Source organism: Rhinichthys klamathensis, unplaced genomic scaffold (genome assembly GCF_029890125.1).
Source record: "Rhinichthys klamathensis goyatoka isolate OS25496 unplaced genomic scaffold, OSU_Roscu_1.1 h1tg000463l_1, whole genome shotgun sequence".
Lineage (NCBI taxonomy): Eukaryota > Metazoa > Chordata > Actinopteri > Cypriniformes > Leuciscidae > Rhinichthys > Rhinichthys klamathensis.
In genome coordinates, this window is record NW_026606952.1 from 297,501 (window position 1) to 324,231 (window position 26,731).

At 42.7% G+C, this 26,731-nt stretch overlaps 3 protein-coding genes across 5 annotated transcripts in view; all 3 read left to right on the forward strand.

Annotated features, from left to right (window-relative positions):
• Positions 1–3,214, forward strand: part of olfm2b (olfactomedin 2b) — a 6,281-nt gene extending 3,067 nt beyond the window's left edge. For both annotated transcript variants that reach the window (XM_056236758.1, XM_056236759.1), the window contains 3 exons: positions 1–42; positions 2,333–2,447; positions 2,600–3,214. The exon at positions 1–42 is cut by the window's left edge and continues 65 nt beyond it. In XM_056236758.1, the coding sequence (XP_056092733.1) occupies positions 1–42; positions 2,333–2,447; positions 2,600–3,180 (738 nt within the window). In that variant the 3' untranslated portion in view covers positions 3,181–3,214. The remainder of the gene's footprint in view (positions 43–2,332; positions 2,448–2,599) is intronic.
• A 2,018-nt stretch (positions 3,215–5,232) lies between these two features.
• mvb12a (multivesicular body subunit 12A) lies at positions 5,233–10,769 on the forward strand. Of its 2 annotated transcripts, XM_056236770.1 has the most exons (10): positions 5,233–5,336; positions 5,991–6,086; positions 6,161–6,244; positions 6,319–6,418; positions 6,509–6,638; positions 8,282–8,422; positions 9,763–9,878; positions 10,038–10,096; positions 10,324–10,383; positions 10,588–10,769. In XM_056236770.1, the coding sequence occupies exons 2-10, from the start codon at positions 5,991–5,993 to the stop codon at positions 10,648–10,650; spliced, it is 849 nt and encodes a 282-aa protein (XP_056092745.1). In that variant the 5' UTR covers positions 5,233–5,336; the 3' UTR covers positions 10,651–10,769. The 2 variants fall into 2 exon arrangements, with proteins under 2 accessions (XP_056092745.1, XP_056092746.1); XM_056236771.1 differs by lacking the exon at positions 5,991–6,086 and having other exon boundaries at positions 5,274–5,336.
• A 910-nt stretch (positions 10,770–11,679) lies between these two features.
• Positions 11,680–24,155, forward strand: akap8l (A kinase (PRKA) anchor protein 8-like). Its single transcript, XM_056236761.1, has 13 exons — positions 11,680–11,753; positions 14,137–14,187; positions 15,908–16,136; positions 17,042–17,543; positions 18,551–18,665; positions 18,745–18,824; positions 18,903–18,936; positions 20,325–20,439; positions 20,515–20,656; positions 21,947–22,052; positions 22,496–22,626; positions 22,704–22,799; positions 23,781–24,155. The coding sequence occupies exons 1-13, from the start codon at positions 11,732–11,734 to the stop codon at positions 24,153–24,155; spliced, it is 1,998 nt and encodes a 665-aa protein (XP_056092736.1). The 5' UTR covers positions 11,680–11,731.
• The last annotated feature ends 2,576 nt before the right edge of the window (positions 24,156–26,731 follow it).

The following is a 26,731-nucleotide window of genomic DNA, read 5'->3' on the forward strand; positions in this document are numbered from 1 at the left end:
TCATGGATGATGGACACCATGATTGACAGTTCAGACAATCGTGTATGTAAAAGATCTGATCCTACACACAACACGTCTGTAGTTTAACCAGACTAGAAAAATATATCCAGGTTCCAGGTAAGAATCCTGGTTCCCTATCAATCAGTCGTGTTCGACGTTAAGGTCAGAACTGAACTGATGAACTGGGATCTCACCTTCGAGTGGTAACAGAATGCACATTGTGAAGTGAGATTTGCATTGCAAGCCACTCCCCCGCTTCCGGGTTTAAAAGGCAGCGTGCGAAAACTCACATTAAGCTTTCGGTCCGGAGCCTCGTGGACGATGATTCACTCTGCTCTTCATTCATCGTTCCTGTGTGGTAGAACAAGAGGGCTCCTATTCGTGTGTTGGTGTGACGGCGTGTTCCCGTGGAGGTGTGTGAGTGCTGAGTGCTTCAACATCTAAAGAGCAGTTTCCCTAAAAGAGTAAACAGGTGTGACGTTGCATCTTTTTAAAGATGTCCTTCCACCCGTGCGGTGTTTTCCTGGCCTCGTCTGACAGCCACGATCTCTGCCTCACGTGTCTGGGCCGTAAGTTCCCTTTGCTATTCCCCGATCTGGTTCTTCTGCACAGCACAAGCACAGGTTGATCTGAGGATTACAGTGGGAGCTCCCCCGCCGGTCGAATCCGGCTGTGGTTGCTGGGCCTTCTCATTTAGGTCCCAGCATCTTATTCCAGTAGCACCTCAATGCAGTACATGAGCTCCACGGGGAGGAGTCGGATCAAGATCCAAGGGGTGGAGATGGGTAGGATTAGGGGTGGGTTTAGGGATTAGGGGTGGGTTTAGGGATTAGGAGTGGGTTTAGGGATCAGGGGGCGGAGATGGGTAGGATTAGGGGTGGGTTTAGGGATCAGGGGGCGGAGATGGGTAGGTTTAGGTATATGTAAGGTGGGAGGAGTTGGATCTAGATCCGACTCCTCCCCGTGGATTTCATGTTCTGCAGTGAGGACCATCTCTCTTATTCGGGACCCCCGCGGGCGACCGGATGTAGATTGCTGCATCAGAAGGTGGGCTGGAGTCCTCTAGGGATGAAGATTCGGCTGCATTGCCCCTTTCGGGGAGAGTAGCGTTGTTCGTGCTGAACAGCAGCGTCCCTCTCCAGTGCCTTTCTTATCGGAAGTGCACAAGGAGGTCACAAAGTCGTGGAAGGCACCTTTTTCTGCCTGAAGCCACTCCACTGCCTCTTTCGCTCTCACTACCCTCGATGGCGTGGCGGTCAAAGTGTACGTAGAGTTCCCACAGGTGGAGTGTGCAGTTAGCGGGGTCGCCCTCGTTTCCCATCCAAGGGCTTTGAAGACCCACTGAAGTGCCTTGGAACGCGCAGGTTTGCTTGATGCGTTGAGGTAATTTCCACTGAAACAGGAAGCTAAGGCGGAACATATTGAATGGCTCCTCCCCCTTTTTAAATAGTCAATAGTGTTTAGATCACCTCACAGACTGCGAGTCATACTTGACAGCACCATGGAAGCAAATCCAAACGCTGATGATACGTTGAATTCAATAGTAGAGGTGTGAATAAATTACAGAAGCAGACAGAGTCGATCAGACATATTCTGCCCCGATGTGATGCTGTTGCCAACACCAGTCTGTCTGGTGCTGAACCCCTAGCCCTACAGCCCATTCTTCAATGTGGCCAAGAAATGCGGTAGTTTATGACTGATCATGGACCTTTACCTCTTGAACATGGCCCTTCACAAGCTCCTGTTCAAGATCCTGACGCAGAAACGCATTCTTACGTGTGTTCGCAGCCGAGATTGGATTGCAGCGATCGACCAGAAGCACACTTACTCTCATACTGGCCCAGTCGCAAGATCAGTTATGCGAACACAGGGATATGTTTGGTAACGCACCTCAGCCAGCTGGGGCTTCGGGTCAACTGGGAAAAGAGCAAGTTCTCCCCCTTGCAGAGAATCTCTTTCCTCTGTATGGAGTTCAGAGGCTCCTGGGGCACATGGCAAGGTGGTCCCCGCTACCGTCATATGTCGCAACTCGCCCGCCATGTGAGTAATGCGAGTATTCGCATGGTGCCTTATATACCTGGAAGCTGGGGAGCTGCTTGCGGTGCAAATCTCACTCACCAATGTGCATTGGCTGTTCTGTGACCACTCGAACGTGATTGGCCTCTCAGGCGAGATACCAGTTCGTCAGTTGAGTTCTGACGTAACGTTTCCGTTCCCTCTTTCAAGGAACCGGGTTTACATTAGTTACCTAGACATTCTTCATCTTCATCAAAAAATATCTAGATTTTTTGCTGTTTTAGCTTATTTTAAAGGTGTGTGTGTGTGTGTGTAGGTGTGGGTGATGGATGGGTATTTGAAGGGCAGGCGTCTGGTGGAGTATAAGTCGCTCGATGACTTCGCCAATGGGCAGAACTTCATCATCCATCATCTTCTTCACCCGTGGGCAGGTATGAATGAGTGTGACTAAAACATCTATCTATCTATCTATCTATCTATCTATCTATCTATCTATCTATCTATAAGCTGTCTGTCTGTCTAATTCCATATTTTTCCTGAACTGTGAGATGTAAACAGTGTTATGTGTGTGTGTGTGTCTCAGGTACGGGTCACGTGGTGTACAACGGCTCCCTGTACTACACCAAACACCACAGTAACGTGTTGATCCGCTATAACCTGGCGTCGGGTGTCGTCCAGCACCAGCAGCGGCTCCATCAGGCCGGGTTCAACAACACCTTCCCGTACTCGTGGGGCGGCTCGTCCGACATCGACCTCATGGCGGACGAGCTGGGCCTGTGGACCGCGTACAGCTCCACCCCTCACGCGGGGACTCTGGTGCTGAGCCGGCTCGACCCGCACACACTCGAGGTCCAGCGCTCCTGGGACACGGGCTTCCCCAAACGCAGCGCCGGCGAGGCCTTCCTCATCTGCGGGACGCTGTACGTCACCGACTCACACCTGGCCGGAGCGAAGGTCCACTTCAGCTTCCACACGGACACGGCGTCCTACGAGTACACCGACATCCCCTTCCACAACCTGTACTCGCACATCTCCATGCTGGACTACAACCCGCGCACACGAGCGCTGTACACCTGGAACAACGGACACCAGGTGCTGTACGAGCTCACGCTGATGCACTTCATCAGGACGGCCCGGGACAGCGACGAACCACACACTGATTAACACCTGGGAGACCTTGTGTGTTTCCCCGCACTGATATGACTGTTGATTCTGCATGACTGACGCATGTGAACGTTTACTGATCTTATTTTACTCTGCTAAAAGTGGAAAAATGCATCTTCAGTTTCTAAAAGGTCCTTTGTTGGGTCCTTTGTTGGGGGAAAAAAAAATAGAACAAATGTTGTGAGATGTACCTTCTGAATGTTTATGTCTGTAAAAATCAAATGAATAAAAAAATACATGTATCAGGTCTTGTCATTTTTTAAATTTTATATGCAAACTCAGTACATTAATATGGTTATTAACATGTTTAATTAAATTAATACAATTTGTAAAGCAAAAATCCACCAATATGAAACCTGAATATTAAGAACTGCTTCTCTAAATATTATTCATTTAATCATCATTTATTTTACCTTTCATTTATTAATTTAGTATTATTTTACTATCAATGAGATACTGTTATAGTTATTTCAATATTTTAAATTGTATTTATTTTTGTAGTTTACCTTTTCATCGCATGTTCATGATTTAAAGCTGCAGTCCGTATTTTTTCCTCTTTGTCGCCATCTCTCTGTTCGAAATCTGTAACTGCAGTGATTCGCGGAATTATCATCTTTACGTGGGTTGTAAATCGGCATGAAACAGCGCGGATGAACACAGTGCTTTGAGGCGAGTGCTGCTGTCAGTCACCGCGCTGTGTGGATACTGGCATACAGAATCACAGATTCACTTTTTGAAAGTTTGACCAACATAAGAACTTTCATAAGAAAATGTCTTCTGAACAAGTAAGTAACATCCATTTTTGTTCTGACCAACTAAGGGGGAAAAGCATTCGACATGATAAGCTTCGTTAGATTTAATCAACGCGATTTACAGCAACCGTGCAAATTATAGCCTACTTTGTTCTCAAATTGTTCATGTTAACAACATCAGCATTGCGTGACTAATGTTAAATGTAATGTGTTTTATGGTTACCTGTGTAGTTCAGAATTCATATTCTCCATAATAGCTAAACGAGAAAGGCACAACAAAGGAAACTCCATAACTGTATGAATTAAGAAAACGTACTGTTACACGATTGAACTATTGAAATGTCTTACTTGTTCAGCAGAAAAAAAGCCGTCTCTTCTTCCGTTTCGAATCCCTGCAAAACACGGAGTTCACGCACTTTTCAAAAGCCCCGCCGATGTTTAAATCCTTGTGTTCGCATGAGACGGTTTCTTTCTCTTTCTCTAGCCACCTTAAATCCGAAGTACGAAGTCTTTTGGGTTTTATAACTGCTGAATCTCCAGTTGACACTGATGATTGTTGTTTGGATCTTTCTGGATGCCATAAGTTTAATCATGTAAAGTGCTGCGAGAAAAGCCTATACATCTAAACATCTCGTCACCCGCAGTATAGCCGGCTAGCCGAAACTCCTTCTTTATGTGTACGGGTGTGACGTCATGACGCAAAGACATGCTCGAATTTCCCGCGGAAACCCACCAGTACCACTGGAATTAAAATCATTATTACAAGCTAACCGTTTTGAATCTAGCTATGGCAAGCAGATAGTTTTGACCACTGGCAGAATTGTTTTTTTTTAATATAATTATTTTGGATTATTTTTAACTTAAAAAAGTTACGGACTGGAGCTTTAAGGATAAGGATTTAAAAAAAATATTTTTACTTACAATTTTTTACCAGATGAAATATTTTAGAACTTTTAGAACTTATAAAAATATTTATTCATAGTCATACAAATTTATAAAAATGCCAATGAAGTTGTAATATTTTATTAATTTGCATGACTTTTCCAGGCTTTTATAATTCTTCAAAGGAAAAAATAAAGGTATTGAGGTGCTGAGTTAAAATAAAAATATCTTGATCTTTTGTTGTTTCAAAGGTATTTTGTCTTTATTTTGAGTCATTTTAAGTCATCTTGAGGTCCCTTAGAAGTCCGCTGAAGAAACTGGTTTAGAACATAGAGGGTTTAGAACCTTTAGAACCGAACAGTACGAAAAATACCTCTCTGAGCATGCGCAGTCCTCCGTGACGTCGCCGCGGTGCATCATGGGAGTTGTAGTCGTTAGTTCTTCCTGTTCTTTGACTGCGAGAGTGAGTTGAGTTCAGTTTCACTGTTTTGAATCGAGAATAAACTTCATAACCAACAGCCTGTAAGTACTGAATTTCGCCTCACGTGTTCATTAAAGCCGCTTATAACCAGGTTAATGTTTAAATGCTGGTGTTAATGCTGATTATATCGCAAGTTTGAAACTAATGAAACAATAAGATGATCGCGCTGTATCGAGCTGATAAACCAGTGAAAACAGTATTAAACGTGTGATTAACTGATAGACGTGAGATTCTTTTCGATCACGTAGAGATCATTTTGGTTGATGATGATCTCCGTTTACTCATGTTCCTTTTCGATCATGAAGAGTTTTTGTTGATGATGATCTTATGTTTACTCATTTTCCTATAAGTTTGAATAGGTCATAATGATGCTGAGTTGAAGTCATACCATATTTACCATAAATACGAGATGTCACGTGACGTTCTACTCGGAGCTTCACGTCCTCGGACTCAGAATTATGCGTTTCTATGGGAACATCATCAACAATATATATTTATTTTTTAACATTATCAACAATCTGCAGCGGTTAGGTGGTACAAGTTGGAGTTCTCAGAAAATTGCCTTTTTATAAGTTGTAATTAATTAGGAATTATCCATGAAAGCATTTGAATGCTTTTTACAAGTTGGAATCTGGTAATTACAACCTGGCGTAGTTGCGCATCATTAATAAATCTTGTGATGTGTCTGTCTGTAGATGTCTATGTACGATCCGTCTAGCGCCTCCAGCAGGCCCATCACTGCAGTGGCCTGGGCGTCTAACACCTCCACCTGCCCCAGTCATTTCAACATGGTAACCATGACAACCACTCACACCTACGGTCACATGGCCATATGATGTGACTAACCGTGTGCATGTATGTTTAGATCAGTCAGACGGAAGATGGAGGCTCCGCTAACTTCATCCGAGGGTTTGCGATGAAGTCGGGATACTTCCTGTGTTACACTAAGGTAAGATGCATTAAAGGGTTAATTCACTCAATCAATAAGCAATTCACTCATTCCCTTCTGTCTCCGTCTCGTAGGATCTGTCCAGTGGGATGGTCGTGGCAGATGTGCTGTTGTTGTCGGATAAAGAGGCGATTCCTCACGGTTACTGTTACATCCCAGAATACCTGGAGCCCAGTAAGACGGTTCACTGGACAGATCTGCTTCTGACATGACCTACTGACGTGCTGTGGAAGAGTAAACGTGTGTGTGTGTGTGTGTGTGCAGAGGCGTCTATCGGGAAGAAGAAGCGCATCTGTGTGCGGATGGTTCCAGTGGGCATGGTTACGATGGCGGTTCTAGATCTCAAACTGACGGCGAAGAACAAGAACATGGTGCAGCAGTACACCTGCCTGGGGTGAGCACGCTACATGCTGGCTCGCCACTTTTCATATCAGACCCTTCATCATAACATTCTTATATCAGACGCTCTATTCAACCGTTAAAGGGATAGTTCACCCAAAAATGAAAATTAGCCCATGATTTACTCACCCTCAAGTCATCCTAGGTGTATATGACATTCTTCTCTCAGACAAATACAATCTGAGTTATTTTAAAAAAATGTCCTGGCTCTTCCAAGCTTTATAATGGCAGTGAATGACAGTTTCTGTTTTGAAGTCCATGAAAGTGCATCTATCCATCATAAAAGTGCATCTATCCATCATAAAAGTGCATTTATTCATCATAAAAGTGCATCTATCCATCATAAAAGTGCATCTATCCATCATAAAAGTGCATCTGTCCATCATAAAAGTGTATCTATACATCATTAAAATTGCATTTATCCATCATAAAAGTGCATCTGTCCATCATAAAAGTGTATCTATACATCATTAAAATTGCATTTATCCATCATAAAAGTGCATCTGTCCATCATAAAAGTGCATCTATCCATCATAAAAGTGCATCTGTCCATCATAAAAGTGCATCTGTCCATCATTAAAATTGCATCTATCCATCATAAAAGTGCATCTATCCATCATAAAAGTGCATCTGTCCATCATAAAAGTGTATCTATACATCATTAAAATTGCATTTATCCATCATAAAAGTGCATCTGTCCATCATTAAAAGTGCATCTGTCCATCATAAAAGTGCATCTATCCATCATAAAAGAGCATCTGTCCATCATAAAAGTGTATCTATCATCATTAAAATTGCATTTATCCATCATAAAAGTGCATCTATCCATCATAAAAGTGCATCTGTCCATCGTAAAATTGCATCTATCCATCATTAAAATTGCATTTATCCATCATAAAAGTGCATCTGTCCATCATAAAAGTGCATCAATCCATCATAAAAGTGCATCTGTCCATCATAAAAGTGCATCTGTCCATCATAAAAGTGCATCTGTCCATCGTAAAATTGCATCTATCCATCATTAAAATTGCATTTATCCATCATAAAAGTGCATCTGTCCATCATAAAAGTGCATCTATCCATCATAAAAGTGCATCTATCCATCATAAAAGTGCACCTATACATCATTAAAATTGCATTTATCCATCATAAAAGTGCATCTGTCCATCATAAAAGTGCATCTATACATCATTAAAATTGCATTTATCCATCATAAAAGTGCATCTGTCCATCATAAGTGCATCTATCCATCATTAAAATTGCATCTGTCCATCATAAAAGTGCATCTGTCCATCATTAAAGTGCATCTATCCATCATAAAAGTGCATCTGTCCAACGTAAAAGTGCATCTGTCCATCATAAAAGTGCATCTGTCCATCATAAAAGTGCATCTATCCATCATAAAAGTGCATTTATCCATGATAAAAGTGCATCTATCCATCATAAAAGTGCATCTATCCATCATATCCATGCGTTTGTGTAAGAAAAATATCCATATTTAAAACTTTATAAAGTAAAACAACTAGCTTCCGGCCAAATGAACATACAGATTGGACTTAAGTGTAAAGCGCAACTTTATTTTCATTTTTGGGTGCACTATCCCTTTTAAGTGTTTGTTTGTCTGTGTGTGTGCGTCAGGGACATGAATGGCTTCGTGGTGTGGTGTCTGAAGGGCCCGTTCTCCAGCCCGGCGCCTCAGGCCAAGCCTCGCAGTGTCAGTCTGGACCTGCGCAGTCTCTCCCTGGACGGAGCCGGACCCCCCCAGCCGCTCAAACCCAGGTACCGGTTCAGTGAGAACTCAAAGTCTCAAACAACAGACTCCAGTGTTTGGGTGATTTGACTGCTAAATCAGGCCGATGCAAATCAGCTGTGTATCGAGAGCAGTGTATTGAGCCAGAATCCCCACCTGCTCTCCGTCGCTTTACCGCATCTTTAGTGGTTCGGTGTTTGATCTTCCTGTAGTCTAGTGCTGACTGAAGAGCTGTAGGCCACAAAACCTGCAGCCTTACAGTCTTCCTGCTGGTTGCTAGGGTGTTGCTATGAGGTTTATAGGGTGTTCAGGCTTCTTGTTGCTAGGGTGTTGCTATGTGGGTTTTAGGGTGATTGATAGGGTCTCGTTGTGTAGTTTCTAGGATGTTCAGGCTAGTTGCTAGGGTGTTGGTATGTGGGTTTTAGGGTGATTTATAGGGTGTTGCTGTGTAGTTTCTAGATAATTCAGGGTGGTTGCTAGGGTGTTGCTATGTGGGTTTTAGGGTGATTGATAGGGTATCGTTGTGTAGTTTCTAGGATGTTCAGGCTAGTTGCTAGGGTGTTGGTATGTGGGTTTTAGGGTGATTTATAGGGTGTTGCTGTGTAGTTTCTAGATAATTCAGGCTGGTTGCTAGGGTCTTGCTATGTGGGTTTTAGGGTGATTGATAGGGTATCGCTGTGTAGTTTTTAGGATGTTCAGGCTAGTTGCTAGTGTGTTGCTATGTGGGCTTTAGGGTGTTTGGGGTTGTGGTTAGGGTGTTGATGTGTGGTTTTTAGGGTGTTTAGGCTGGTTGCTAGGGTGTTGCTGTGTGGGTTTTAGGGTGATTGATAGGGTGTTGCTGTGTAGTTTCTAGATATTTCAAGGTGGTTGCTAGGTGGGTTTTAGGGTGATTGAGAGGGTATCGTTGTGTAGTTTCTAGGATGTTCAGGCTGGTTGCTAGGGTGTTGCTATGTGGGTTTTAGGGTGTTTGGGGTTGTGGTTGGGGTGTTGATGTGTGATTTTTAGGGTGTTTAGGCTGGTTTCTAGGGTGTTGCTATGTGGGTTTTAGGGTGATTGATAGTGTGTTGCTGTGTAGTTTCTAGATATTTCAGGGTGGTTGCTAGGGTGTTGGTATGTGGGAAGGGTGATTGATAGGGTGTTGCTGTGTAGTTTCTAAATATTTCAGGGTGGTTGCTAGGGTGTTGCTATGTGGGTTTTAGGGTGATTGATAGGGTATCGCTGTGTAGTTTCTAGGATGTTCAGGCTGGTTCCCAGGGTGTTGGTATGTGGGTTTTAGGGTGATTGATTGGGTGTTGCTGTGATGAGTATTTAGGCTGTTGCTATGTGGTTCCTTGGGTGGTTTTCTCCCTCTGACTGTCTGTCTCCATAGCAATCTTCCTGATTTCCCACCGAAAGTCAGCCGTCGGCGCAGTAAGCTTGACATGAGCAAGCCGACAGAGGGAGTGTATGACAGCGGTAACCATAGCAACATCTATGGTATCACAGGTACAGCGACAGACAAACTTATCATCCTTTCAATCTGTTTCCTGTATATATATGTACATCTCATCATATACACATCCTGCATTATTAGATTTCCTAATATAAAACACATGTGGTATGAGTAAAAGCATGTCAGTCACTCTTGTGTGTTTGTTCTCTCAGCGATGGATGGTGTTCCTTTCTCTCTACACCCCAAGTTTGAGTCTCAGTCAAACACAAAGGTCAGAGGTCACTGCATCACTCATTTACATGCAATCATCTGGTCATCATGGCACAGTAAACCGTAAATGATTTTATTGTGCGAGGAGAAAGAGTTGCTAGTTGTTACAGAGTTTAGCTTAGAAAAAATATTATACATACATACATCTCCGACCACGGCATGCTTTCATTAACCAATCACAGTCAAGTGACCAATAACAGCTTGCTGAACTGTGATGTGTGTGTGCAGGTGTCTGTGATCACACTGAGTGACATCCGGATCAAATCAGTGCAGGACATCGAGAACGAGGTGAGATCCGGCGCAACACTTCAGTGATTTCATCATTCTTCTGATAATACCTAATGATTCTCATTGTATGATTGTAGCACATGGTTTTAAAACACTGCAGAGATTTTTGTCTCCGGCTCTGCTGAGGACTTTTATCTTGAAGCCTGTGTTGGTGTGTGTGTGTGTGTGGTTGAGCAGATGTGAATCTCAGATGTTTCTCTGCAGTATAACTACACGTTTGCAGTGGAAGAGCAGGCGGCGAAGAGAATACGTCCGTCGGTGTCCTGAGCGCTTCCCTTCGCAGATCATATTCCTTTCTTCATATCAGCTCTGATCGATGCAATCACACCGGGAAATTATGGCGCTTTCTGGTTTTATGATCATGTGTTTCTCACACTACTGGTTCTGGCTGTTCTCTGGTTCTTGTCTGGGTTTGTTAAACATGAAGGATTTTCTGCATGCAAACACACGTTATGTAGGTGTGTTTGTGTATGTTACAGTTTCGTGTGTTTCTGCGAAACACTAACAGGCGAATCAAAGTGCATCTCGACAGAGATATGTTATATTATAAGGCCAAAATGTTTTGGGATTTTTGAGCTGTAGTTTAGTATTTAAACAGTGTATTTACACCTCTTTATTTATCTTATAAAGTGTACGTTTAAGAAATGTGGGGACCAAAAATGCTCTTGTATTCTCTGAATCACTCTTTTGTCTTTGAATACTCTTATCAGATGGCGCTCTGTGAGATAGTCTTTTTACTTGCTCTGCTGAAACTCTGTCTATTTTGTGGAATTTTAATAAAAATTATTTCTAAAATCAGATTTTGGCTGAATACACTTGCAGGTTTACACAAAGGAAATTAAATGTTAAGTCATTTTCTGTACACATTTTACATGTTGAGACAACCAGTTCATATTTTTTTTGGTTTAATTGTTAATACTGATTTTCTATAACTACACAAATGTGTTATTTTAAGGTTCACAATGATGATAAAGCAAGAACGTGACCCTAGTAAATCAGTTCCTCAATCCATTAAAAACAGCAACAACAATGTGATTATATCATGTTGCTTTATCCAACATATCAATGAAACCATAGATTATAAATGTATTTATTTTGTCTATAAATGAAACAACTAAAGCACTTAATGCTGTCCATCACTGTTTTAAACAGTTAATCCCAGACAGTGAAATACACTCTTTTGTTTTGAAATAATGAATGCTGTTTCCGGCCGCTGGAAGTCGATCATTGGTTCGTTCACACGTCACTCATGTGGCCACGCCCCATCGGTGGGCGGAGTCTGTGTGGCCTGATACTGGGCTGACGACGCTTCGCGTTCAGTCACACCTACACTAAACACTGCAGCAGGATGGATCGAGGATATTCTTCAGGTTAGTGATTTAATCTTTATTCGCCGTATAAAAGCATTTCTCTGTGTTTAATGTAATCGTTTGTATGCTGGAATAATGTATTACTGTGTATTTGAGTAACGCAGTTCGATGATTCGCTGTGTGCGTGAAATGGCGCAGGTCGAAATGAAGCGGAAAACACTTTTTTAATCATTCATTCAGACCTTATTTATCAGATAGTTTCCTTTTGTGTAAGTATTTATGTATAAAGCGTATTTTCAACGATTGTTGTAAATATCGACGTGAATCCCATTGTTATTTGCTGCTTGCGGAAGCGCGCACACGAACGCGCTTTTCGAAAAAAAACACAAACCGTTATCAGTTTACCACATTGATCAAACTAGTAATCTTTATTTTTGCGCGAGTGCTTTTGTGCTGTGAAATGTTTTACACGAGGCCCGATTGCTCGAGTTACACATTCTGCGGTTTGGAGTCTAAAATGGCGAATCGAAAGAGAAGAATCGCCATGTTTTCTCCCCACACGGTCATTACATAGACACTGAGTGTCGGATCGGTGCAATGGGGGCGTTTTGTCGTAAAATGGCTGCCGTGTCCATTCTGAGGCTCTATTGTGCGATTAATCGCTTGATTGTTTGGTTATCAGTGTTAATCTACAGGATTTACAGTTATGTGAATGCACTACCATCTTAAAGACCTCGTGCTATTGTTCTTTTGTGGCTTTAAATTCATGTATAGTGTACCTACATAAGTTCAACTCTATACGCTTTCTCTCAGGAAAACAGACCGAATTATAGTTAAGTTAACATCATCATGTCTAAACTAAAGGGTCAGATTTACATTTCTGTCCAATCAAATGTTATTTTGAGTGAATGCCCCTCCCCCTGATTACTCTGGACAGTGGCCTGGCCAGTTATGCGTTCATGTTTGGACAAATATATGTATATGGACAAAAAATATTAAATTCTGATGCTTGTAATATAAAACATTAGTTCATTTTATAACAGACATAAAATGCATATAAATATGTCAATATTATCTTAGTAAAATTATATTTAATGCTTCGTTTTATGATTTGTAGTTTTAAACTATAATGCAATATAATGATGATTGAGAGATGAACAAATAAGCCTGATCATATTTGATACTCATGATTTTTCTAATAAATGATGTCTGGATAATCAAGTAAACCTGCTTCAGTCCAGCTGAAATATTACCTACAATATCAATGCTATTCTTGCGTTTCCTTGATAAAATCAGGTCAGATTTGCCAACAGAAAGACACAGCTCGAGCTGAAAGAGGACGTTTGTACAATTATACAGACTTTACAAAAGCACTGGAGGAGATTGAGTGCAAATATCATTTAGAGGCCTGAAAAGAGCGACGACTTCTTAATAGTGTATATCATAGGGATGCACGACACATCGACCACCATATCGGTATTGGTCGATACACATTTTTAATATCTTTATCGGCTTGACTGATTAAAGACTGTTCAACATGATGGGTTTGAATAGCTTGAAATACGAATGTAATCACTTCAAAAAAGGAAAATGCACTATAAAGGGGGTCGCACACCGGACGAGAAGCGCCGCGTCGCGCAGCGCCAGGTCTTTAAAATTCGAACACATTATTCTCTATGAGTGTACACACACCGGCGGCGCCATTCGGCGTCTGTCCGCGGCGCCCAGCTACGGCTCAGGACCTTGTTCAAAACCCTGCCGCGCCACAGAGCGCCATTTGCATAGTTTTATATTAAATTTTCATTTATTTGTCTCAAATCGTCGTTAATGCACATGGCTTCACCCTGTGCTGTTTTCACTCGGGTTAGCTAAACGCTAGCTAAATAAATACTATTGTATTATGTGACATAGTTGCCTAGACAACCGATAACGTTACAACAAAATAACAGACTCAACGTGATAGACACTTTTACTTGATTAACGTTCAAACATCAGCTATTATTCAATGAACATAAAAAAATAAATAATAAATCAAGATAAAACACACATCGTGCAGCTCTTCTACCAGGAGTTGATTCAAAATTGTGCACGCGCGATTAGAATGTGCGCGTCCGGTGTGCGATACCTGGAGTTGTCCTAGACGTGACGCGGCGCTGCGCTTCTCGTCCGGTGTGCGACCCACTTAAGTGCGACGTGCAGTCATATCGGCTACATAACATTATAATGAAATAGAATAGGCCTATATAATTGTGTGCTTTTAAAGGTGAGACTTTTGTTTTTGTAATCATGTTTTCATTAATTATATAAAAATTTAGATTGATCTGCCAATATATCGGTTATCGGCTTTTAAAGGATTATCGGTTATCGGCCTGAATGTTCACGTGCGTCGCAAATACTTTGAGATGTGTGCTGTGCATCATGTACACGTTTCTAATCTCGTCAGGATTCTCTGGATGGGGAGGATCAGGAGGAGGAGGAGGAGGATCGTCCCGAGGTGAGACACGCTTTACTTTACATTAATCCAGCAGAATTGTGTGTGTAGGGCTGTCGCGATAACCACAATATTGTATTACCGTGCTACTGACAAGCCAACCGCAGCGGAGTGCAAGTAACCGCGGCAACCACGATATTCACGTTTTCTTCTTTCATAAGGCTATACCCTTCTTGTTTTGAACTTCATGTATTTAGGGCCCTATGAAATCCGTTTTATTTTTTCCCAAATTCCGTTTTATTTTTTCCCAAATTCCGTTTTTTCCATTTTAATTTTTGGGAATTAATTTTTTTTTACCCTTTACTGTTATTTTAGTCATAAAAAGAGTGTGCTTTTAAAGTTAATGGTTAAAATGTATACAAATAAAATAGGAATGACCTTAAATTATAGACATTTACTCAGTAGCCTTTTCAGGACAAATACTGCATGATGCCACATGACACTGCACTCTTCAAGTAACAACAAAATATGGTTATGAGCTTTAAACTGTCCAGTAAAATAAATTATATTAGTTTAAAGTTTAAATAAAAGTCACACTCTGTCTCTCTCTCGCCCAGTGTCGCTCGCGGAGTTTGCTTCGCTTTTGTCCAGTCAGGCGCAGACGCGGTGTGTTTGTGTGTGTGTGTGTGTGTATGTGAGAGAGACGCGTGAGTGAGAGAGATGGAGGGAGAGCGGGGAAAGGAAATACAACGGAAAGAATACGATGCGTGATTTAAATAGCGTATAAAAAATAAACGAAACGCAATGTGGCGGCCGGAGTTGATTTTGTGGCCGCGAATTAGTCTATGTGTGGGAAACACTGCATAAAAGTCACGTGCGAACTGCTCGGCTCGGTACTGAGGGCTTATAGCGTCGAGTTTCTTAACTTTTTCGCCGAGGAAAGCAGAGCCGTGGGAGCTGCTTTTCATTGTTTTGATGCCGTCATTGGAGCTGAAATGACGGGAGGTCCCCCGGTCTGCATTTTCACCAGACATACGGTCTTCTCCCACACAAAAACAGAATTTCAATCCAAATATGTAAAATTCCACGAAATTCCGCGTTAACACTAGATTCCGCGTTAATTTGCCAATTCCGTAATTCCGTCTGCGTTTCCGTGATCGCGGAAATCATAGGGCCCTATGTATTGAATGTTAAATAAGTTAATAATGATAACAAGGCTGTTTATCGTGGTGATTTGCACAGACGTCTGTCTTTGAGGTCAAGTCATATATTCGTGAAAGCTTGCCGTGTCCAAGGAAAGCGAAATATTTGTCGTATCATCCATTTAACGTTTACGGGTCTTTACCATGAATGGCGTTAGCGGCAGCGCGAGGAAATCAATGTTACCCATGCGACGCATTGCTGCTCAGCTGAGCCTTGAAAAGTGGAGCTCAGAGTTAAAAATAATTAACACCTTGTTTCATTACATCTATCTTTTAATGACTCCGCGTTTTTGAACGTGTTTGTTGAACGAACGGTTGAATGACTCGCTCAAAGACAGTCTGTTGCCGTAACAATGCGCTGAGTGACAGCCGTTTAGTTTCGGTTACTGAAAATGTCCTCGTTTTTGTGCATGCTGACCTCATGGTAAAAGGTTATCAACAAATAAATCAAAATAAATGGCGATAGTACCGCATATCGCGCTATTGAGCCACTCAACATTACCACAAGGGAAATCCCTTCAGACAGCCCTAGTTGTGTCTTCATGTGGTCCTGTGGATGATCGTGCTCTGTTCTGGCTCAGGCTCGGGCAACTACGACCTGTACGGCTATAAGGACTCGATGTCGGGGGGCAGCAGGGGGTTCGGGGGCAGCGGGGGGTACGGGTCCAGCGAGCGCATGAAGAGAGATCTCTCAGGAGGATCTCTGCTGTCCTCCGGCGCCACCGCAGACGCCGTCATCGCCAAGATCAACCAGCGCCTGGACATGCTCACGCAGCTGGAGGGAGGCTTGAAGAGCAGCACTCGGGAGAGGTACACACACACACATCAAGCTCATGCATGTCTACGGACGCAGGGGTTATGCCTTTTAAAATGGATGCATATACAATTTCACTCTCAAAATAGTTCAGATCAATTATTTTCTCATGTCGCACTAGTTTGTTTGATAATAATTGGTGATAATTTACTGTAAATTTGGATCCTGTCTAGATGTCGCCCTAGTCAGGGTAGATGCCATATTGAGTGTTTTTGCGAATGAAACCGAGGCTGTGAGGGAAAGACGTACTTGTACTGTAGCGACACGTTTGCTCACCAGAACGAACTGTTTCTCGAGCGTCAGATCATCATATTAGAGTGATTTCTGAAGGATCATGTGACACTGAAGACTGGAGTAATGATGCTGAAAATTCAGCTTTGATCACAGGAATAAATTACACTTTACTGTATATTCACATAGAAAACTTTTTACTGTATTTTTGATCACTTAAACGCAGCCTTGTTGAGCAGAAGAGACTCTAGTGTACATCTTCCCCTCAGAAAGTAAAATGTGGCGTCTACCCTGAGGAAGTTGTTTGTTAATGTTTATGCCCAGTTCTTGGTTAAAACGCCGTTTTTTTTAAATGCCCTCCTGACCATTTGAACACACAAATACCCGTTTCATGTTCAGACATCCAGATCTAGCGTCCCAGATAATGCTAACGACGCCCTCGCAGACCCCCAGAAGCCCCTGCTATCTCACTGTTTCCACCTCGTTGCCTTATATGTCCATCTGTGCAACCAGTCATTCTGAAGCTTTTCCACAGCCTTCCCACAATGCACCTGAGAAACAAACTACGTGGCTGTGGAAGGGTTTGAGTTTGTTTGTCATCTGAGAGCTCATGATGAAAATGCAGCCGATGGTCCCCCGCTTGACCTTTGCTCTGCGCCTCCCTCTGCAGGTTTGACCAATACGAGTCTTTCGACTCGCGCTCCGCCTCCCTCGGCCCCCGAGATCTCTACAGATCCGGTAGCTTTGGGTACAGCGACTCCCGGGGCGACATGATGGCCCAGCGCGGAGGCGTGGCCTTTGGGGTCATGGGCGGAGGTGGAGGGGGCGGGTCCGGCTTTGACGGATTCGGATCTGCCAAAATGCGGTCGAATCGAGACTCCGCCTTCTCGGGCTCCAACTGGGGGGCGGGGCAAAGATCCCCACGAAGGGGCGGAGCTTCAGGAGGGCGCGGCTACAGCCGCAGGCAGGACTCCTCCTCCTCCGGAAGTGGGCGGGGCGGAGGCCAAGGCCACTCCCCCGCGGGGCGAGGAAAGCTGCCCTCGCTGCTGGCCAACCGCATGTACCCTGACAGCGGGGCCTTCCAGTCCCAGCGCGGGCCCCAGGACTTCCGGAGCTTCGGAGGGGGCCCGAGGGCCAACCGGCAGCGCGGCCGCAAGAGACCCCTGAACCGAGTAAGTACCTCCCACTCCCTGCGGGGGGCGGGGCTGACAGATCAGCAGAGCCAATCAAGTGCATTCATCCCACCAAACAAACAACCCCTGGAGGAGCCCCAGCCTGCCCCACATTTGACCTTTGACCTCTTACACTGGAGGATAATTGTAAAGAGTCACATGATTACAGGGCGGTGATAATGGGTGTGGTAAAGGGATAGTTCACGTTTAAAAAACGCTAGGTGTGTTCGACTTCGACCAGGAGTTAAAAACCGAGACGTTCTGGTTCTCGTAACGACGTAGAAGCGTTTTTATCGTAGCGAAGATGTCAACTACACAACAGTAACGCTTTTTATTCAACACTTTTATGCTCTGCCCTCATCAGGTCGTTTTCGACTTCGACGAGGAGTTAAAAACCGAGACGTGAAGGCAGACACGTTCTGCTTCTTGACGAATTTTTTTTTTTTGATCGTAGCTAAAATGTCAAATGCACAACAGTAAAGCCTTTTACTCAACGCTTTATGTACTTCTCCACATCCTTCCCTCGGGTCCCTTTTGTCGCACTTGAACCATGAATGCACATAAAACAATGTAGTGGTTGAAATTTAAAAAAAGTAACAAATCCTTCCCTCACGTTAGATTTGACCCCCGTAGGAATGTGAGGAATGCTTCAGTACACATAGAAATCCTAAAAATATAATATCCACGTGGATCTGAATGCACACCGAGGGAACTGACTTTAGGACCCAGCGGAACAGCTCATTTGCTCATTTAGAGATTAAACTATTATAACTATTTAAATGCCTAATAGTTTGGATCATGTTTTTGAGCAGTGTGATAAATGTGACGCTATACACCAGCCGACAGCTCTCGAATTGCGCTCGCGGTTGTTCGCTAGCAACAGTCACGTGGTGTCGCGTACCAAAGTCGAACACACCTGTTGTAGATCCTCATCATTGACTCACCTTCATGACTACACACACACACACGTGACCTCAGATCTCATTTGCATATGTGATGTCACGCAGCAGGTGAAGTCCCAGCGCGACGGACAGAAGAAGCGGAAACAGACCCTGAGCACCAACGACGAGCCCGAGTCCAAGATGGGCAAAACCGAGAAGGCGAGGGAGAGGAGGGCCACCGGTACGAGCACACCGTGTCCCATGATGCCTTCTGCTTCCCCTGTGTGTGTGTGTGTGTTCATAAGTGTGTTGTGTTTCAGAAGCCGCCAAAGAGGAACACAGCCGGGATACAGAGGAACACAGGCGGGATTCGCAGGAGGCGAACGAAGCCGCCGCTGCTGTACGTTCACGTTTGTTTCAGTCGTCCGTGTCATTTACCGTTCCAGAAACACCACTAACGTTTCTCTCTGCTCTTCAGGACTCCAGGCCAGAGGACGGAGGAGAGAGTGCTGGTGAGTCTCCTGCTTCCTAAAGATGTCAATCGAATAGAGATTTCAGTGCATAAATATGTGCCCGCCTCACTCTCCTTAGATATTATCAGCCATACATAAATCAACCACAGGTTTTTAACACACTAGTGGACAAATGTAAGGAGAACTACTGCAAAAATGTATTGTCCCGCCTCCAGCCGTTTCTGATTGGTCCATTAACTGACGTGTAGACGATCTAGTTCACGCCCAATCAAATCACAGTTCTTTCTCCTAAATCTCCTCTAATTTAACCCAAATTCCTCTACTAAATATCTTTTCACCCAGCAATGCATGACATTATGGAAGTTAAGTGCGTTGTAAATGCTGTGACTTTAAGTTGACGCTCATGGCGTGAGATGCTTATGAACAATGTTTGGATGTGACGTGTTTGTCTCGTATAGCTCAGCCGCCGCACTAGCTATCATTGTTAATGGAAGGAGACACGTGTGTGTGTTTTCCAGCATTAATGGGACCCCGTATACTTGAGCGGTGTGTTTCTCCCTCATTTCTGCTTCAAGCTCTTGATAAACTCTGGCATTTCTTTGTTTAGAATCCAGTATTCCAGTAGTGCTTTATTTGTCTTTTATGAGTGAAATATTCCTTTCTCGAACCTCCTGAAACGCACCTCCCGCGAGTGACAGTAAGAACTGTTTTTGCGATATATGAGTTTTTACGAAATTGCCGTGTTTCCATTGAGCCTATTTTCAATTCGCAATCTCAAGGGTAGTGTAAACCATAGATATCCATAGTAAAGGCTAAATATCTTACGGCGGAGTCTCTATCGTCATCACCGGCGGCCATCTTGTCACAGGCAAGCTTTCTGGCGGGCTCTGTGGTGCCTAATGTAAGATGAGTGATCAGCACAAATACTCTTATCTCGTTGCCTGTGGCAAGATGGCCGCCAGTGTGGACGTCGACCTCCATTGGCCAGCAGCGCGGACGAGACATCTAGCCTTTATTATGGAGATCTATGGTGTAAACGCTGATGATGTGCACCACATGCTGGCGATCTAGTTCCCGTCCAGTGAAATCCCAGCTCTTTCTCTGGTAAAATTTTTTTGTTTTTTTACTTCATCGGAATGGTGAGAAACTTGGTAAAGGTTTTAAGACTTGCTGTGTGAACACGCAACAGTCATGTACATGATTCGAACCGGTTAAATGGTCCTAATCCACTTGTGCTCCTCGCGGTCAGAAACGAGCGCATTGGAAATGAATGAGTTTCCTCTAGTGGAGGCGTTCGGTACTGCAGCCGAACACACTCTCACTGAACGCTCGTTTACTGAGATATCAAGCTCACATGCGGAACACAACTTGTTTAGAATTATGGCTTTGATTTTCTCTAAGACTTGTGTTCGTCTCTCTCGCATTAGCAACATCCAATCAAGACGAGGGAGCCAAGGCGAAGCAGAGACTATCCCCTGCATCTAAATTCAGGAAGAGGAGGGGCTTCTTTGAAAGGTCAGGGGTCAAAGTGTCTGCTCACAGGTCAGGTTCTTTGCTGTCCGTGTATGGTGTGTGTTCTGGGGTGTGTGAGGCTCACGTGTCTGCGCTCGCCCCCAGGGTGATGTTCGCCTGCTCCGTCTGCAAGTTCCGCTCCTTCTACAGCGAGGACATGGACGCCCACCTGGAGAGCAAGTTCCACAAGGACCACTTCAGGTTCCTGTCCAATCAGCTGTCAAAGCCCACCACCGACTTCCTGCAGGTGCGGGCGCTTCCCTCAACCACCGTATCCACACGTCTTCCAGTTCTGTTTATTTTAGATCATTTTGCCTGTGTTAGAGGTGCATATTTAGGAGGATCTGTTCACAGAAACGCAATATCATATTCATAACTATGTTTTCAGTGGTGTATAAAGACCTTACATAATGAACCGTTATGTTTTATTACCATTTCTATCTACACACATTCAGTTTTGTTTTTTTGATAATTTCGTCTGTGTTAATGCGAAATGCATACATTTTGGCACAGGTGTGTATTGTTATTAGAATTGTACTATTCACCCCCCAAAAAAAACTATTTTGCACTAGAAACAGAATAGTTCCTCAGGATCTTAAGGACAAAAATGTCCCCATTGAAACCCTTTAAAACTGCACTTTTTAATCCCAGGGCCATTTAAAGGTGCAGTGTGTAAGTTTAGCAGCATCTAGTGGTGAGGTTGTGAACTGCACCCAACAGAAGTTACAGTGGCCGACAGGAAGTGATGTCGTCGTCTGAGACAGCAGAGAGTCGCCAGTTAAACACTGAGGTTTCTTTACAAAGATAAATTAAGAGATTAGGTTTACTTAATTATTCAGTAAAACAATGTTATTGTGAATATTATTGTGACTTGTTCATCATTGTGTCAGTGTTTTATTCGCTGACTTTCATTATCTAAGGTCTTTATACACCACTGAACACATTTATGAATATGATATTGCATTTATCAACAGATCCTCCTAAATATTACACACTGCACCTTTAACTATAAAATGTTGGCAAGGCTTCAAAAATTTAATTTGTACTATTTTTTTTTTTATTTTTTTTTCACATGCTGACATTTTCTCAGGTTTGGCAAATACTCGCTTTATTCCTGTTTTCTGCTTCATATTATAAAGCCAATTGGATAAATTATGCAGATTGTGTGGGTGTGTGCTGGTATGGATGTCAGAGTGGGGGTTAATAAATAAAATGTGTGCTTGAGAGATCTATGAGAGAGAAAAACTCTCCTGCAAATCCCAGATCCAACTACTGTGTCCCAGTGGAGTTTTAAATGTCAAATCAACCTCAAATTTGGAACACGACTAGTTTAGATTTATGGCTTTGATTTTTCTAGCAGATTTAGAGTTCAACATGTTTCATATTATGTAAAATATTGTTCATAAATAATTTTCATATACTTAAACCTATATAACTTTTTTGGGACTTGGACATTGTTGTCCACTATGGACCTATGTGTCCCTTTCTGTAAGTGATGCGCAAGGGTTATTAATGAGCTGATGCGTGTGTTTTATAGGAGTATCTGAACAATAAGTTCAAGAAGACGGAGCAGCGAGTGAATCAGATGGAGAACCACAGCGCCACCATCTGTCAGGTGTTCAAAGAGCAGGATCTGACGCGAGGTACGTGTCCCTCACACGGGGATCTGGCTAGAAGCTCTGATGTCATTTCCTGTCATGTAGTTCATTACGCTGTGTGTTGAAGCGTGTTCTCAGGTGACTGATGCACAAACACAGTGTTATCCACTAGTGTAACCCAAGTTTCCTAGCGTGCACATTAGGGAAATTATATTTTGTTTCAATACATGTTTAAAAAGTTAATGCACTTTAAAATAAACGTCATTTAATTTAATAAAAGACGATTGATTGGGTTTGTTTGCCGGTTGCGCTCGCTTGTGCCCTCTTGTGGGCAGAGGAGACAGTACAGCACTCTCCCTCTAACATTAAGTATTTGTCTTTAGAATTAGAAAATAATTCAAATTTAGCGAATATTTAAGAAATAAATTTGTGTTGAGCCATTGTGACGCCCTGCTGGCCCGAAGCTCATGATGTCACTTCCTGTGTAGATCTGGGCATGGAGCACTTCATGAAGAAGGTGGAGGCGGCTCACTGCGCGGCGTGTGACGTGTTCATCCCCATGCAGTACATGCTGATCCAGAAACACCTCAAGTCCTCCGACCACAACTACAACCGCAAGGTACAACCCGCATCAGAGCAGTGTGTTGAGCTCCTGCGGAGAGCCTGGTCTGACCCTTGTGTGTGTGTGTGTGTCAGGGCATGATGGAGCAGTCCAAGAGGGCCAGTCTGTCTGTGGCGCGCAGCATCCTCAACCACAAGGTCATCGGCAAGAAGCTCGAGAGCTACCTGAAGGTTCGTCTCACACACTCATTACTTTTCTCCAGTCATGTGGCCATATTTAGTCATTTGTCCGGTTTTTAACGATGCCGCATTTTAAAATTAGGACTCTTTTATATGGCGTTTGGTAGACTAAATCTGTTTTATAGCCGTTTCCCCCCGATATTTTAGCTTTTTTCCTTAAGATATCGGTTTCTACTGTTTTGTTTGTTACTTTATTATTCCAGTCAACTTGTTGTCTTAAACCTTCGTTTAATTTTAAGGAGTGGTGTTTAATCTGCTAAGATATTAATTTAGATTTGTTTAATTACTTCTCGATTTGTCCCCTTATTTTACCTATTATTAAAATCTTTGTTATTATTTTTTGCAAATAATTATAAAGAAATGAAGAGTTACTCAACTATTGAGTAGGGATGCACCGATATGAACATTTTAGCCGATAACCGATAATTCTTTTTATTTAAAAGCCGATAACCGATATATTGGGCGATATATCTAAATCCAAATTTTTATATAATTTTTGAGAGCCTGATTACAAAAACAAAAGTTTCACCATTGAAGGTGCTAAATCATAGTGTTCTCATTATAATTTTATGTAGACAGCACATGACTATTGAAGTGATTCCAATCATATTTCAAGTAATTTAAAATCCTCATTCAACAGTCGCAATTTAAGAGTCTCAGCTGGAGGGAATAATACATTATTGATCGGCTTTAATTGATCAGACACATTTTCTTACCGGGCCGATAACGAGAACATTAAAAATGAACATATATTGGCCGATACCGATATATCGTGCATCCCTAACTATTGAGTCTTGCGTGAAATTAAAGTAGAAGTACTCCAATAACGTTCATTTTATTTACAAAATAATCTTTTACATTGTAGCGTTTGGTGAGTGTTCATTTGTGCTCAACACACTCTTAACAAACGTTCGGTATGTTTGAGATATTGTTTGATTCGTTCGTTAACGAGTTTAGCTTTTTAAATCGCAGGGCGAAAACCCGTTCAACGGTAACCAGGACGACCAGGATCCCGAGGACTCCATGGTGATGGACGTGTCCGAGGGCGATCTCACCAATGAAAGCCTGAACGAGGCCAAACAGGAAGAGGAGGAGCCTCAGGCTGAGGGGGCGGAGCCTGTCGCCGAAGCCGTGGGAAACGGGGCGGGGCATGACGAGGAAGTGAAGATGGAGATGGGCGGAGCCACAGAGGAGGAGGGTGTGGAGGCGGGTGAAGGAGAGGAGGAGGAGGGGGTGGAGGGAGTGGAGGTGGGCGAGGAGGAGGCGGGCGAGGAGGAGGCGGAGCTTGCCGTTAGCGCAGACGCAGGAGCGACGGGAGATGCTAACGCCGCCGCACCCGTCGAGTAGCCGTCAACTAAACCGCTGATTAGCGTTCGTTTGGAGAGTCAGTTCTACATCCTATTCTTTTGAACTTTATATGAAAACTGACCCTGGGTCAGGGCAGATCTCCCAGAATGCACTCTGCAGCCTGAGGACCAATCAGAATAGACCAGTCGTCTTGTGTTCATCCAATCACAGGATTGCTCCGCCCCCTCTACGCCTGTGTCCCGTTTGGTCCGATTAGATACACGCGTGCGTCATGTGACTGTTGGTGTGCCTATCGAGATGTTTCAGTTTGTCACGTCTTTACACGCTGAAGTAAAACGTTTAATTTCCTTCTTTTTTATTTCCTCGTTTTTTATTATTATTTGGTTTTATGGATGTGGCCTGTAGAAATTAAATACTTTAATTTTTCAATTTCCGCTCATTGTTTTTCTCTTGTGTTGAGGAAATAAATGTTTGTAAAGTCGTTTGTGTGTGATGGTGTTTTCTGAGTGTGTGTCGGTGTTCTGCCGTTTCCTTTTGCTACGATGCAACCTGTTACTAATCAACATTGAGGAGTGTCTCTAGTCATTCTTTATTAAAAACAGCGTGTTCTAGTGGGTAAACAGAGATAAAACATTAAAAGTGACAGCGGGGTACACATAAAAGGGACAATGTTTTATATATACTGTATATATGGTCTAAAACCTCTACTGTCCTCATTAGTGCTCTTCTGCTGTTGAGTCTATGGCAGCTCTGCTTGTGGGAATGTTATGAAATTTGGCACACTGATAGAGGACAGTCTGAACTGTCAACACAGCAAATTTGGAGTCTCTAACTCAATCCCTCTAGCGCCACCACCTGTCCAAATTCGCACTCGGGTTTGTTAATAACTGTTGGACCATAAGAGAGAACACATTTTCCCTTCTGACTCCTCAAGACGATTCGACTCGGCCCTGTGCCGTCATAACCATTTTACCGCCATTTTGAAGTTTCCGAAAAACCTACTTTTCCGAACTCGTCCTCGGTGGTGCGTCTGATTTTCACCAAATTGGCTCGGATCATCTTCAGACCACGCAGGCAAACAGTTATTATGTTTTTTACTGAACCCAGTCTGCCGTGAAATGAAGGATACCGCAGATTCGCCGCCTTGCCTATCCCAGAGTTCATCGCGCACTGACGGCGACAGATTCATTTAGAGAAATTGCCAGATTACACTTTTAAATGTAAGTATTGGGTTGCAATTTGTTGTAATGATACAAATGAGAACGATACAATAAAAGGTCAATGTTGACTCTCCTCTTCATCATGTTGAATGCTGATGGTGTTCTATAATGTACAGCACCGTGGCCAATTGTTGGTTTTACTGGTGCTATATAAATAAAATAGAGTTGAGTTCATATTGATAATAATATTGCGACAATAAATTTTGTTAGTTTTATTTTCCAAATGACCAGTGGTGGAATGTAAGGAAATACATTGTATAAACTGGATAAATACTTCTTGTGAGTGAGAATAGTCACTAACCTCTATCGTTGATGGCTTTAAGTGAAGATTAAGAAATCATGAAGATGTGCTCATCGTACATTTTAAGTCGTTTATTTGTAAATGTAACTAATAAACAAACAGTTGAGAAAATCTCTGTTTTTAATGTAACGCTTGCAGAACACAATATTTTTTAAAGGATAGTTCCAAACTGCTATAAGCAATATGACGCATATGTCTGAGATATAGATTTAACAAATCAAAATTACCGTTCATGACCTCTAATGCAAATATTAGCCATTAAAGACATAAATTGGTGCAGCAAACAAGTGTCTATTCTGGAACTATTTTATATTTGGTCATAAAGCAGTGTATAATGGGTTATGAGCATGCGCATTGAATGCATGACTTAAGTAATTACACAATTAATATAAATCTAACTATAACTGTTCTTATATGTGTCTTTTTTAATATATTTGTAGAATAGTAATACTTAAATAAGTATAAATGGAGGTATAATTGATTATAAGCATGGACTTCACAGACAGTGTTGTTAAATACTTCCTTGTTTTATGTTGAAGACTTGTGACTTGATATCTCACATTGCGTGTTATAAAGCCAGAATTGCGGGATATAAACATGCAATTCAGGAAAAAAAGCCCGAATTTCGAGTTTATTTCTCGCGATTGCGATGTGTTGCGAGATAAAACACAATGTGAGGGGGAAAAGTCGCAATACCTTTTTTATATTTCATTCTGTGGCGGAAATCTTCCATACAAAAGTGATAAGTTAATCATACTTGTATTAGTGATTTTTCAGCCTTTTTGACTATGATAATCTAATAATGTCTTTATTACTCGTGGATGCAGAACTCGTGTTTGGCCCGATGCTCGCAGATGTGACTGATGCTGGTTCTTCTGATCAGAGCTGATGTGCCCACTCTATCATACACTCTTCATACACTCTTCATACTAGTGATGGGAAGTCCGGTTCTTTTCCGCGAACCGGTTCTTTCGGACAGTTCGTTTCAATGAACCGGTTCAAAAAACCGGTTCACCAGTTCTTTTACGTCATCACGTAATGACGTCAATTCTATCATCCCGGCGGATAAAAATACTTTAAATTAAAGGCATTTG

Excerpts from the sequence above, each read along its gene's own strand:
- mvb12a (XM_056236770.1), top strand. The coding sequence starts at position 5,991 with ATGTCTATGTACGATCCGTCTAGCGCCTCCAGCAGGCCCATCACTGCA. Across the intron at positions 8,423-9,762 it reads CCCCAGCCGCTCAAACCCAG|CAATCTTCCTGATTTCCCAC; the intron begins GTACCGGTTCAG and ends CTGTCTCCATAG. Across the intron at positions 9,879-10,037 it reads CAACATCTATGGTATCACAG|CGATGGATGGTGTTCCTTTC; the intron begins GTACAGCGACAG and ends TTGTTCTCTCAG.
- akap8l (XM_056236761.1), top strand. The coding sequence starts at position 11,732 with ATGGATCGAGGATATTCTTCAG. Across the intron at positions 16,137-17,041 it reads AAGAGCAGCACTCGGGAGAG|GTTTGACCAATACGAGTCTT; the intron begins GTACACACACAC and ends CTCCCTCTGCAG. Across the intron at positions 22,627-22,703 it reads ACCACAACTACAACCGCAAG|GGCATGATGGAGCAGTCCAA; the intron begins GTACAACCCGCA and ends TGTGTGTGTCAG.